At 48.1% G+C, this 14,579-nt stretch overlaps 1 protein-coding gene across 1 annotated transcript in view; it reads right to left on the minus strand.

The window, feature by feature from the left end:
* Positions 1-14,579, minus strand: part of MAPK4 (mitogen-activated protein kinase 4) — a 126,948-nt gene that overhangs the window by 20,548 nt on the left and 91,821 nt on the right. Inside the window, exon 3 of the mRNA XM_060236172.1 lies at positions 1,854-1,998. Coding sequence (XP_060092155.1) covers positions 1,854-1,998 — 145 coding nt within the window. The remainder of the gene's footprint in view (positions 1-1,853; positions 1,999-14,579) is intronic.

Raw genomic sequence — 14,579 nt, forward strand, 5'->3', positions numbered from 1 at the left:
ATGCCTTCCTTCCACAGGAAATTTAAGGAATAGGGGCACCTTCTTTTGGGGCTCATAGAATTGGACCCCCTGGTCCAATCTTTTCAAAACTTGGGGGGTATTTTGGGGAGAGGCACTGGATGCTATACAGAAAATTCAGTGTCTCTACATCAGAAAAACAGCCACCCCAGAGCCCCAGATACCCATGGATCAATTCTCCATTATTTTCTATGGGAATAAGTCTCCATAGGGAATAATAGAGTTCTCAGCAGACATTTCCCTCCCCTCCCCCCGCTTTCTGATGACCCTGAAGCGGGGGGAGTGTCTCCAAACTGGGGGATCCCCTGCCCCCACCTGGGGATTGGCAACCCTTTCTGGGGGTGCCAAACTGGGTGCCCCCCATGTGACTCTGTGACATTATTAGTGCTGGGGGGGAGCCAGAAGTCACCCTTGCCTAGGGTGCCAGATAGACTAAGGCCAGCCCTATCCATGCCCCAGTAGGAGTTGCAAGAGGTCGCTGTGACTTTCAGGTATGGGCATGCTTACCCATGCACATGAGCACACAGGCCTAGAATTCAGCAGGAGCTCACAGAGGCACAACTCCTGAACCCCCCTCCTCCTCCCCATCTACCTCCTCCGTTGAATGGTAGGTGGAGCTGCATAACAATCCCTGGATTAGGAGAGCAGGCAGCCAGCCCAACCACCAGGGGCTTTGCCACGCCCTCAGCAGCCCTCGTTAACCCCTGGAGAAGCCCGCACCACCCTTTCTCCACTTCTTATGTGATTTGAGGGACTTGAGGGACCGTCTCTCCCCGCATGAACCCCAGAGAGCGCTGAGGTCAGCTGGTAAGAACCAGCTGAATATCCCTGGGCCAAAGGAGGCCAGATTGAAGTCCACCCGGGATCGGGCCTTCTCTGTAGCGGCCCCCCTACTGTGGAACCAACTCCCGGAGGAGGTACGGGCCCTGCGATGCTTAGATCAATTCCGCAGGGCCTGTAAGACCCACCTCTTTAAAACAGCCTTCACATAAACCGAGCCAGAAAGTCCTGTTGGATATGTCCTATGTTTTATGTTCTAATCACTGGAATTTATGAAAGATCTTAATTATAGCACCATAATCTTAACTCTAATGTAATTTTAATGTTTTTAAGGATGATTTTATATTGAATTGTATATGAATTTATAATTGACTGCACATGGTTTTATTGTATACTGTATTCATGTGTTGTGAGCCGCCCTGAGCCTGCTTGCGGGGAGGGCGGGATACAAATAAAAAGTTATTATTATTATTTTGGGTAGTGGGTGGCTTGCTGGCCTTTTGACTGTGGGGAGGGGTGGCCAAGGAGCGCCCCAGGTGATCAAGGCCTGCTTGGGCTGGCTGGATGTCTAGCCAGCGCAAACAGGCCTTGCTCGCCCGGGGCTCTCCTTTCTTGCATCAGGTTGCTTTTGGCTGGTGGGAGGGGGCTACATATGCTAATGAGTTGTGCTAATGAGCTCCACCACCTATTTTTCTGCAAAACAACCCCTGTGTGCACACATGCGCATTCAAAAATAAAAAAATAAATCAATACAGAGCCAAAACTCCAAAGCCAAAATGCAAGCTCAACCATCCTAATACGCAAGTTCATCCATCCTAATATTAAGAAAAAGAATATCCCCCCTTTTCTATTACCTTTCCATGTCTGAATTTATTTAGAAAATGAATGAGACTAGAAACTTCAAAAAATGCATAGATTGGATGTTCAGGGCTTCCAGCACCACCTGTGGGTATATGCAGATTCTGCACACCCCTCTGTACTGCCATCTACAAATGCAAGCACATAAAAGAACCATCAGCCATTGCTTAAAGCCCCACCACGGGAGAGAGGCTTACCGGCGAAGAGCATTTTTCCTGTTAGCATTTCTGCCAGAATGCACCCGGCTGCCCACATGTCAATGGCTTTGGTGTAGTTGTTTGGTGAGAGGAGCAAACGAGGAGATCGATACCATTTCGTCACTAAGCCTTCCGACAGGTAACCCTGAAAGGATAAAGCAAATGTCTTGGTTATGCCCTTGTTTGCAGAAAGGACTAGAGAAACGGCACACTTGTCCTCAGCGAATATGTACGATGGTGCTATCTCGGAAGCCTGCAGCTAAAGTATTAGCTTATTCGTTCCAATCAAAATGCAAAATACAGCTCTGCTTCTGGTCTGCTGCCCTTTCAGAGCTGTCGGCTCACAACACTGAAGTGGGAATAAAAGTCACAGCTGACAAGAGCTTCCTGTTTTACACATCTCCTCCACCTGTCCTTCCCTGAGATTCCAAGGCCTACTCCAGGGGTGTCAAACATGTGGCTCGGAGGCCGAATCTGGCCCCCAGAGGGATCCATTCAGAGCAATTGGCTGTTGTCTGCTCCCTTCTGCATCACAGCTTGCTTTGCCAGGTTTGCCCAATCACCCAAGAGCTACAGAGCAAAGTATTTTCTCCATTGGCTGAGGCTCCTCCCTTGGGGAGGAAGGGGGGAGGAACAGCTTGCTTTGCAGGCTCTCTGAATTGCACAGAAGCTACTGAGCCAAGCCTCTCTTCCTTCTATTGGCTTAGGCTCCTCCCCCTCCTGGTCCCCTGGGGAAGGAAGAAAAACTTTGCCCAGTTCCCTGGATCACATGGGAGAGATACAAAGAAAGCAGCATTAAGACCAACTAGTATGCTTGTTTTCGTTTTGCTGTTCTGTGAAGGAGTGTTTTGAATGTGGTAGTTTTAGGGTTGCCAAGTCTAATTCAAGAAATATCTGGGGACTTTGGGGGTGGAGCCAGGAACAAGGGGGTGACAAGCATAATTGAACTTCAAGGGAGTTCTGGCCATCACATTTAAAGGGACAGCACACCTTTTTAAATGCCTTCGTTCCATAGGAAATAATGAAAGATAGGGGCACCATCTTTCGGGGCTCATAGAATTGGACCCCCTGGTCCAATCTTTTTGAAACTTGGGGGGTATTTTGGGGAGAGGCACTAGATGCTATACTAAAAATTTGGTGCCTCTACCTCAAAACATAACCCCTCCAGAGCCCCCAATACCCGTGGATCAATTCCCCATTATTCCCTATAGGAATTGTTCTCCATAGGGAATAATAGAGTGCCCAGTAGACATTTCCCTCCCCCCACGCTTTCTAAAGTGGGGGGAGGGCCTCCAAACCAGGGAATCCCTTGCCCCCTCCCTCTCTCTCACACACAAATACTTACTGGGTCTTGTTCCTGCAGACCTTTACTTGATCTGAAAACGAAAGCAAAACAAAGGAAGGGGCCGTTCTCCGAAGCCCTTCCTGTTTCCTGCTCCCTGCTCAAGCTTAAAGGCACATATTTTAAAAACGGACCTCTAAAAACGGAGCTCTAAAACTACATGGTGATTGTGGAGGGCGGGGCTTCCCCCACCGGCCAGCTGGCTGGGGTCGGGAGAAGCCTATAAGAATGGGGGATCCCCCGCTGGGACCTGGGGATTGGGAAACCTAGGTAGTTTTTTCTATTTACTTCATTATTATCCACAGGTTGTGTCTGGGTGATGCAGAAGGAAGCAGACAATAGCCAGTTGCTTGGGGGCCTGATAGGATCCCTCTGCAGGCCTGATTTGGGCCCTGGGCCGCATGTTTGACATCCCTGCTCTAGGGCCTGTATCATATAGGCTTGCCAATCCCCAGGTCCCAGCGAGGGTTCTCCCGCTTTCCCAGGCTCCATCCCGCTCCCAGTCAGCAGGTCAGTGGGGGCAAGCCCCGCCCCCACAGCCACCATGTGACTTTCCACCTCCAGAGGCTTCAGTCTCTACTTGAGAAAGCCTTCCTCTTTGGATGGTGTGTCTGCGTCTTTAAGGCTGAAGGGGAGCTGGGGGTGGGGAGGAGGCAGAACAACATGGCTGTGAAAGGAGCCCAGACGCTCCTTTGTTGCACAATCCTCGCAGAGGTCGTTTGCATAGTGTGAAGGTAAACTTGAACCTTTGGTTGCCCTGTGTTACTGTGAAAAACTTGGAAGTTCAGCAACTCGTGAGTAGAGGTGCCAATCCCCAGGTGGGGGTAGGGGAGCCCCAGTTTGGAGGCCCTCCAGAGCTTCAGGGTCATCAGAAATAGGGGGGGGGGGGAGGGAAATGTCTGCTGGATCATAGGGTATAATGGAGAATTAATCCCGGGGTATCTGGGGCTCTGGAGGGGTGGTTTTTTGAGGTAGAGGTACCAAATTTTCAACATAGCATCTGATGAGTCTCCTCAAAATGCTCTCCAAGTTTCAAAAAGATTGGACCAGGGGGTCGAATTCTATGAGCCCCAAAAGACAGTGCCCCTATCCTTCATTATTTCTAATGTAGAGAAGGCATTAAAAAGCTATGTGGTCCCTTTAAATGTGATGGCCAGAACTTCCTTTGGAGTTCAGTTGTGCTTGTCACAACTTTGCTTATGGCTCCACCCCCAATGTCTCCTGGCTCCACCCCCAAAATCCCCAGATATTTCCTGAATTGGACTTTGCAACACTAGTATCATAATTAGATATATAGAAGGACAGTCTCAGATGGAAGTAAGCAGTCCTACACCTGGACAATTTAGTGCTTTAAATGTAGCAACCAGGATTTTGCATTTATACCCAGACGCAATTACATCTATTACAATTACTTTTTTTAAAAAGCCCTCCTAAAAACCATTTGGTGGTTTAACAGAGGAACAATGTCGATAAAATTCTGGCTGGCCGAGAAACCTGCACCGAAAACTACCATCTGGATGCTCCACTGCCAATGCAAACGCTGCTGCATTCACAGAGGCGATGAATGCAAAATGTAGAATGCTCAACATGTGTGAAAGCAACCTGGGTGACTCAAAAACGTTTCTCCACGAGGCTGCGTGGAAAACAGCAAAGGCCTTGCACACGCCACAAAACCTGTTTAGAATTCTCTTCTGTGAACTTCTGTCTTGAATATTCATCAGTCTCTAAGTGTGCTCTGAATATTTGGTATCTGCATTCCGTGTTTGATTTCAGTATCTACCAGAGGACATGGAACGCTGTCGACTACAAGATATTATGACATTTCACGCTCAATGGTTGCCATGAAAGGGGTGTAAAGCCCTCAAATTTAGAGGTCAGATTTTCAATGTACATTTCAAACTCCAACGACTTGCAAACAGGCTTCACCCTTCTGCCCTCTTCCCCATATACGTAAAGTTGCTACTAGTCTCCAGGTTAGGCCTAAAGTTCTCCCAGAACTACAACCATTCTCTTCAGGGGTCTGTTCTCCTAGGAAACAGCTGCTGAATAGGGTGGACTGTATTTGGTTGCTGTTGCTGTTGTTGCTATACCCCACATTTCTCTACTTTAGAGAATTTCAAAGCGGTTTACAATTGCCTTCCTTTCCTCTCCCCCACAAAAGGCACCTTGTGAGGCAGGTGAGGCTGAGAGAGTTCTGGGAGAACCGCGACTGGCCCAAGGTCAGCCAGTAGACCTCTTGTATCTCAAAGCGGCTAACGATCGCCTCCCCTTCCTTTTCCCACAACAGGCACCTTGTGAGGTAAGCAGGGTTGAGACAGTTCCGAGAGAGTGGTGACTGGCCCGAGGTGTCAAGTCTGCTTAAAACTTTGGTCAAGTCTGCACCTAACATTGGCTCAGGAGAGAAGTATCCTGGGTAAAGCCAAACTGTATTTCATTGCTGCTAGCTTGAACTCTCCTTACCCCCCTCCTTTTCTTTGTTATGTAGTATTGCTTTGAAACGGGAATATGTGAACAGTTTATCTGAGCCTTCTCAGGCCTGGCACCGGGGGAGGTTGGAGCCAGAGATGCTCAAGGCCAAACCGGGCCTGAGAACGAAGTTGTAACATCAATGTGTGAATGTGCCCTGCATAGTACCCCTCCCTCAAGAATCCCTTCGAAGTACACCTTATATGATTGTATTCTACTGCATGATCTTTAGTCTTTCAATCTTACTGTAGTCGAGAACCATGATATCAATAAACTAGCTACTTTGTTTCAACGAAGACTCATTATTGAATCTGCCGACTTGACACGAGGTCACCTAGCAGGCATCATGTGGAGAAGCAGGAAATCAAACACGGTCCTCCAGATTACTGCCGCTCTTAAACACTGCACCAGGGGTGTCAAACATGCAGCCCAGGGGCCAAACCAGGCCCCCGGAGAGCTCCTATCTGGCCCCTGAGCAGCTATCTGTTGTCTGCTTCGTTCTCCCTCTCTCTTGCTTCCTTCTGCATCTCAGCTTGTTTTGCAAGGCTTGCTCAATTGCACAGGAGCTACATAGCAAAGCCTCGATTTCCTCCATTAGTTGAGGCTCCTCCCCCTCCTGGTACCCTGGGGAGGGAGGGAAAGAGTCAGAGCTTCCTTTGTCCATGGGAGAAATACGAAGAAAGCACCTTTAAGACCAAGAAGTGTTAAATGTTTTAAGCATGTTTTATTTTAAGGGTTTTTTTTAAACAATCTTCTGTCGTGTTTGTTTCCTTTAAAAAGTTTATATCTCTGCTACCTAATCTTAAATAGGTGCACACATGGCCCAGCCCAGCCCGGCCAGGCAAGGTCTCATTTATGTCAGATCTGGCTCTCATAACAAATGAGTTTAATATCCCTGCACTACACCATGCTGGATCTCTATACTGCCGTCTCTGCTGAACTCCTCCCCTCTTCCAATGCTGCCTTCCCCAGGCTCCACCCTCAAATATCCAGGGATTTCTCAGGCCACAACCTCACATATACAGAAAAAGCAATACTGACTTTCCATCAAGGTTTACTGGAAGGATCGTGAAGCCAAAGTACGAGAAGTATTTTGTACACTCAAAAGCACTCCAAAAAGGCTAAGAACTATTATTAATGTGCAAATGTGTGAGTGTTGAAGGAAAGACTCAGTGATCCAGGAAAATCCTTTCTATCTGTTCTTCTGCAAAGCTATCCAGCATATGGCCAGATAATGCCTCTCGTATCCCCGCTCTCCTTGCAAAATCATAATGATTATTCTAACGTCTGTTCTGCCTTTTCAATCTTAACTTCTCAATGTCGTGGCTATGCGTTGCCTTCTGATTAATAGCTAATTCAGCTCAACAGCTGGTGGGAAGCATCTGATGTCACATGCCGGTGCCTTTGTAAAAGAAACAGGTATGCCTGGATTCCTAGTTCATACCCACTAAAAAAAAGTAAAGAAGAAGATGAAAATATTGGATTTCTATTCCGCCCTCCACTCTGAAGTGTCTCAGAGCAGCTCACAATCTTTTTTATCTCCCTCCCCCACAACAGACACCCTGTGAGGTAGATGAAGATATTGGATTTCTATCCCGCCCTCCACTCCGAAGAGTCTCAGAGCGGCTCACAATCTCCTTTCCCTTCCTCCCCCACAACAGACACCCTGTGAGGTAGATGAAGATATTGGATTTATATCCCGCCCTCCACTCTGAAGAGTGTCAGAGCAGCTCACAATCTCTTTTATCTTCCTCCCCCACAACAGACACCCTGTGAGGTAGATGAAGATACTGGATTTCTATCCCGCCCTCCACTCTGAAGAGTCTCAAAGCGGCTCACAATCTCCTTTCCCTTCCTCTCCCACAACAGACACCCTGTGAGGTAGATGAAGATATTGGATTTATATCCCACCCTCCACTCCAAAGAGTCTCAGAGTGGCTCACAATCTCGTTTCCCTTCCTCCCCCACAACAGACACCCTGTGAGGTAGATGAAGTTATTGGATTTCTATCCCACCCTCCACTCCAAAGAGTCTCAGAGCGGCTCACCATCTCCTTTCCCTTCCTCCCCCACAACAGAAACCCTGTGAGGTAGATGAAGATATTGGATTTATATCCCGCCCTCCACTCCGAAGAGTCTCAGAGCGGCTCACTATCTCCTTTCCCTTCCTCCCCCACAACAGACACCCTGTGAGGTGGGTGGGGCTGGAGAGGGCTCTCACAGCAACTGCCCTTTCAAGCACAACCTTTGCCAGAGCTATGGCTGATCCAAGGCCATTCAGCAGCTGCAAGTGGAGTGGGGAATCAAACCCGGTTCTCCCAGATAAGAGTCTGCACACTTAACCACTACACCAAACTGGCTCCTGTGCAAGGTAGTCCCCTGTGCAAGCACCAGTCGTTTTCGACTCTGGGGTGACGCTGCTTTATTGTTTTCATGGCATATTTTTTACAGGGTGGTTTGCCATTGCCTTCTCCAGTCATCTACACTTTCCCCCCAGCAAGCTGGGTACTCATTTTACCAACCTTGGAAGGATGGAAGGCTGTGTCAACCTGGAGCCAGCTATCTGAGCCAGCTTCCGCTGGAATCGAACTCAGGTCGTGAGCAGAGAGCTCCAACTGCAGTACTGCAGCTTAACCACTCTGTGCCACGGGGCTCTTCATACTCACTAGAGAGTCCTTAAAAAGGTAAAGGTAGTCCCCTGTGCAAGCACCAGTCGTTTTCGACTCTGGGGTGATGTTGCTTTCACATTTTCACAGCAGACTTTTTACGGGGTGGTTTGCCATTGCCTTCCCCAGACATTTACACTTTCCCCCCAGAAAGCTGGGTACTCATTTTACCAACACCTGGACCACTTTCAACAGTGGTAAACAGTCCAAGTAGAGCATGAACTGTCCAAGTAGATTTGCCTGCTCCAGGCTGGGAAATACCTGGAGATTTTGGAGGTGGAGCCTCCGGAGAGGAAAGACTTCCTCTCCCCCACAACAGGTACCTTGTGAAGTCAGGGGGGCTGAGAGAGTATGGGGTATTATGGGGTACAATGCCATAAAGTCCACCTTCCAGAGCAGCCAGTTCCTCCAAGTGAACTGAAGGACTGTTCTATAGAGCAGGGGTGGCCAACGGTAGCTCTCCAGATGTTTTTTTGCCTACAACTCCCATCAGCCCCAGCCATTGGCCATGCTGGCTGGGGCTGATGGGAGTTGTAGGCAAAAAACATCTGGAGAGCTACTGTTGGCCACCCCTGCTATAGAGGATGGTGCGGAATTGTTTTCTGTGGCCCCAGAAGGCAGGACCAGAACCAACGGGTTGACGTTAAATCAAGAGTTTCCGGCTCAACATTAGGAAGAATTTCCTGACCATTAGAGCAGTTCCGCAGTGGAACAGGCTTCCTTGGGAGGTGGCGGGCTCTCCTTCCTTGGAGGTTTTTAAACAGAGGCTAGATGGCCGTCTGACAGCAATGAGGATCCTGTGAAATTAGGGGGAGGTATTTCTGAGTTGGGAAGAGCCCCGTGGCGCAGAGTGGTAAAGCTGCAGTACTGCAATCCTAAGCTCTGCTCCTGACCTGAGTTCGATCCCAGCGGAAACTGGGTTTGAGTAGCCGGCTCAAGGTTGACTCAGCCTTCCATCCTTCCAAGGTCGGTAGAATGAGTACCCAGCTTGCAGGGGGGAAAGTGTAGATGACTGGAGAAGGCAATGGCAAACCACCCCGTAAAAAGTCTGCCGTGAAAATGTGATGTGACGTCACCCCAGAGTCAGAAATGACTGGTGCTTGCAAAGGGGGCTACCTTTACCTTTATTTGTGAGTTTCCTGCATTGTGCAGGGGGTTGGACTAGATGACCCTGGAAATCCCTTCCAACTCTATGATTCTATGATTTTACAATCTCTGTCTGAACTGATCTCTGTCCCCTGAAGATTAGTTGTCATCCCAGGCTATCTCCAGCCACCGCTTGGAGGCTGGCAACCCTAGGTCTAAGGGGGACAAAGGCCTACTATAATGGAGGAAAATAATGTCAGATCTGACTCTTGGTCACTGAACAGATCACACAACCGGCCTGGGGAACTGCTCAGCTCCTTTCTGAGGGATCCAGTTATCTGCATGATCAGAAACGTTGCCAAAAACCACACAAATCCTGAAACCAGTCCTTGCCAGAACTCAATTGCAAAGTATGGCAAGCCAGGAAGGACACTCAGAGCATGTAGAGAGTCTGCAGAAATCCTCTCTCATTCGGATTTGGGCATCCCCACTACCCAAAATTTTTGCCAGACCCTTGTGAATTTTTGGAATAGAATCATCATAGAGTTGGAAGGTACCTCCAGGATCATCTAGTCCAACCCTCTGCACCATGCAAGACCTTCACAAGTACCTACCCCCAAGCACACATCCCCAGTGACCCCTGCTCCGTGCGCAGAAGATGGCAAAGACCTCCAGGATCCCTGGCCAAGCTGACCTGGAGAAAACTTGCTGCCTGACCCCAAAGTGGCAATCAGCATTTCCCTGGGCATGTACGAAGAACAAAAACTAAGCGCTGATGCAACCCTTCCTGCCCTCTTCATGATCTCAAGATTGTCAAAACGATTCGTATAATGGAAGGGAGTTTTGGTGGGGCTACATGGCACACGTGTAGAAACCTGAACGGCTGCATCTACACTTCAAAAATGTGCTTTGAGTTGTAGGACAATGCAATTGATGGCTCACCAGTTTCCAATCAGCTTCTAGGCTCAGCTGATTAATTACTGTTGTGTAGTGTTAGACCTGAGAAGACCCGGGTTCAAATCCATAATCAAATCCGGGTTCATAAAAACTCACTAGATTCAGAGCCAGTCCCCCTCTCTCGACTGAACCTACCTCATCGAATTATAGAATCATAGAGTTGGAAGGTACCTCCAGGGTCATCTAGTCCAACCCCTTGCACAATGCAAGAAATTCACAAATGCCTCCCCCTAAATTCACAGGATCTTCACTGCTGTCAGATGGTCATCTAGCCTCTGTTTAAAAACCTCCAAGGAAGGAGAGCCCATAGGGTTCTTGTGCAAACAGAGAATAGAACTTAGTACACCACCCTAATCAACTTGGGCAAAGGGAAGAGATAAAAATGTGTGTCACTTACAGATACAACTCAGAAGTGGCAATGGTGACAACGTCGACTGCGGGGTGACATGATAGAGGTTTACAAGATAATGCATGGAATGGAGAAAGCAGAGAAAGAAGTACTTTTCTCCCTTTCTCACAATACAAGAACTCGTGGGCATTCGATGAAATTGCTGAGCAGACAGGTTAAAACGGATGAAAGGAAGTACTTCTTCACCCAAAGGGTGATTAACATGTGGAATTCACTGCCACAGGAGGTGGTGGCGGCCACAAGCATAGCCACCCTCAAGAGGGGGTTAGATAAAAATATGGAGCAGAGGTCCATCAGTGGCTATTAGCCACAGTGTGTGTGTATATATAAATTTTTTTGCCACTGTGTGACACAGAGTGTTGGACTGGATGGGCCATTGGCCTGATCCAACATGGCTTCTCTTATGTTCTTATGGTGGGTAGCTCTAGTAATCACTAGAAGCTATAGCTTTACCATAGAGTTTTCAGCAATTCCAAAGGCTATCGATTGTACTTGGAAGTGACAATGGATAAATCTTGGAACTGCCAAAAACTCTATGGCAAAACCAGCAATTCCCAGAACCACCCATTGTCACTTCTGGGTTGTACACAGAAGCGACATAGTGATGTTGGCAGTGTCAAACACTCAGATGACTTTGTGATGTTATACAGTCCTCCATGTACCTGACTCCCAACCATTCTAAGATGGGCTTTATTCCACTGTCATGTATGCAGGTTTTAATGTCTTTACAGGACTTCTTGCAGTACTGTTTTTGTCCTTATACACAGCCTGGATTTCCAGAACTTATCTATAAAGACTCAGGCGCTCAGTGAAAAAACAAGACAACAACACTTGGCCTCAGTCTCCTGTCTGTAAAATGAGCACAACGCGAGCCAAGGACTAATCAAGGAAAGGCTGAACTGTAACTAAGGAAAACCACATAACAGGCCTACAGAGACAATACTCAACAGCCCTGACTTCTTCGTAGTAAGACCTTTCAGTCTGGTGTAGTGGTTAAGTGTGCGGTCTCTTATCTGGGAGAACCGGGTTTGATTCCCCACTCCTCCACTTGCACCTGCTAGCATGGCCTTGGGTCAGCCATAGCCCTGGCAGAGGTTGTCCTTGAAAGGGCAGCTGCTGTGAGAGCCCTCTCAGCCCCACCCACTTCACAGGGTGTCTGTTGTGGGGGAGGAAGATAAAGGAGATTGTAAGCCGCTCTGAGTCTCTGATTCAGAGAGAAGGGCGGGGTATAAATCTGCAATTCTTCTTCTTCAAACATATGCAGGAAACAAGCGGAGCATCTTCCTTTCCCGCTTTCCCTCTGCGGCCAGCGCTCCTGACGATAACTCTGCATTACCAATCAACGCAGCTTTCTGTTCTAAAGGGCTGTTTTAATTTCTCTCTCCACAAGATAAGCAAGTAATTGAGAACGATTAGCAGAGGATCTTAGCAGCCGGCTTGTTTACAGCTCCTGTCTTATTGCTAATGTGGCTGAAAGAAGGGAGAACAAAAGGCCTGTGATATGTGGTCTGACTCTGGGCTTTCAGACAGATTTCCCAATTAAGACATTTCAACAGAGCTTCTCTCCTTTGCTGGGAATTAATCCGTGAAAGGACACAAACGAGCAGACCTTGGTACCAGGAGCCAGAAGTTCATCTGGGAGCAGGGTACTTTGAAGGTGTCATGGATACGCTTGCCGTTTGCCAACCAACAGCAGGCAATCCCTCACCCTCAGTGATCTGGCAGATAAAAAGGAGAGAACTGGCGTCAATGGTGACACTCTAGGAATTTCCCACAGTCTCTATGGTATTTACCATAGAGATTGGAGGAAAATCCTAGGACATCAACTGGAAGGAATAGCACATCCACCTGTAACGCCATCCTTCCCAGAAACCACCCACTAAATCCCCCAGCGTTTCCTAGAGCATGGTGGTTGCAGGCAAGGAAGCCAAAGACTCAGGATAAGAAGAGGGTTCAGTACTCAATACTACCCTACAAGGAGGCAGTTGAGAGGCCTTCAGGAACCCCTTTTGAAGTGCAAGGGGTCCCCCCAAGAGACTTGATCAGCTGTCTTCTCCTGTGATACAGCCCTAGCTTCCGACACAGACTCGAACCCCGAATTCTCCACTTCAGAGCCCACTGCAACACCTCAGGTCTTTCCCCAATGGCCCACTCGAGGCCAAGAACCTTCCACAGGCTTGCTATTTGCCCCGCTGTGGCAGGCAAGCTCCCACTTCTGCCCTTCATCACCCACTAGGGATGTCACTCCTCCCGGTGTGGTGGGAAGCTTCCCACCGCTCTAAGCAGCGGCAGGAGAAAAACCGGTCAGCAGCACACGCCCTATGACATCCAGGGGTGGAATTCTAGCAGGAGCTCCTTTGCAAATGAGGCCACACACCCCTGATGCAACCACTTCTCCAAGAGCTTACAGTTGGTCCTGTAAGAAGAGCCCTGTAAGCTCTTAGAAGATTGGCTACATCATGGGGGTGTGGCCTAATAGGCAAAGGAGCTCCTGCTACAAAGTGAGCCCTGATGACATCACTTCTGGGGAACACCTAAAGTGATCACTATGGGAGTCACCAGTGATCCACCATCACTTCCAGGTTTTCCCTGGCAACCCTATCACTTGTGCTCAATCAGTACCCGCCCTGAGTCTTACGGTACGGCAGGATAGAAATCAAAACAAACAAACAAACAGACCAGTGGCAGAAACAATGAGAGGGGTCAACACCGCAGATAGAATCATAGAATCCTAGAGTTGGAAGGGACCTCCAGGGTCATCTAGTCCAACCCCCTGCACAATGCAGGAAACCCACAAATACCTCCCCCGGAATTCACAGGATCTTCATCGCTGTCAGATGGCCCTCTAGCCTCGGTTTGAAAACCTCCAAGGAAGGAGATAGTCTGACATCACTTCTGAAATCCCTCTGTTAGGGAAACTGCTCTCAAAATAACTTGGGGAATTAGACTGAGAGACAGCTAGCCCCAAAAAGGAATCTTTGTTATCAATTGTATACCAGGCTCAACCGTTCAGAGAGTCAATGCTCAATAAGAGACTCTAATTTAGTAAAAATCAATTGTAATTTATTTAGAATAATATTTCTTTCATACAAGGTAAAAATACAAAACACTCACACATTCACACAGGTCTAGGAAATATAGATAGATCAATAGGGGAACATATATGGATAAACAGACAGGGTAATATTTACCATCGTAGTCTTCCAGGAAGGTTTCCAATGGCGACTTAAGAGGACAGGGGAAATGGACCCAACACTGTGGCCAGAATTGGGGATGGATCTAGACAGCGGGTAATAGGGGTTGCTGAATAGAAAGCACACATGAGTGGAGTTGGGTCAGAGGTTAAATAGGCTTCCTCAGACCCTAGGGACTGGGAGGTCCAAGGGAGGAGAGATGGGAGGTTCAAGAAGGCTGGACATTCCTTACTGACACCTAATTGGATGCCTGCTTTGGCCAATGAACTTCACCTTAGTCCAGTGAACCTGGAAATTTCCAAGCTGCAATTTTGCCTGGGTTGGCCCCAGGGTACTTAGGCTGGAGTGAGAATGGGAATGGCTGGGTACTTAAGTTTAAGTGGGATTAACTAGGAGGGTGACAATAGGGAATAAAATACATGGCCTAGGTACCACCCGGTGTAGACAAAAGACTTGATGAAGACAGGAGATGTCCTTCCTCTTTTCTCATCTTCTGCTGGGCAAGAGTAATTGTTCTGGTATTGCTGAGCAATTAGGATCAACAGTTGAGCTATTAATCCATTCATGAGTTAATGGGTTGCTTGCAGGCTAGGGTGTGTACGTGTGA

Source organism: Heteronotia binoei, chromosome 4, assembly GCF_032191835.1.
Source record: "Heteronotia binoei isolate CCM8104 ecotype False Entrance Well chromosome 4, APGP_CSIRO_Hbin_v1, whole genome shotgun sequence".
NCBI lineage: Eukaryota > Metazoa > Chordata > Lepidosauria > Squamata > Gekkonidae > Heteronotia > Heteronotia binoei.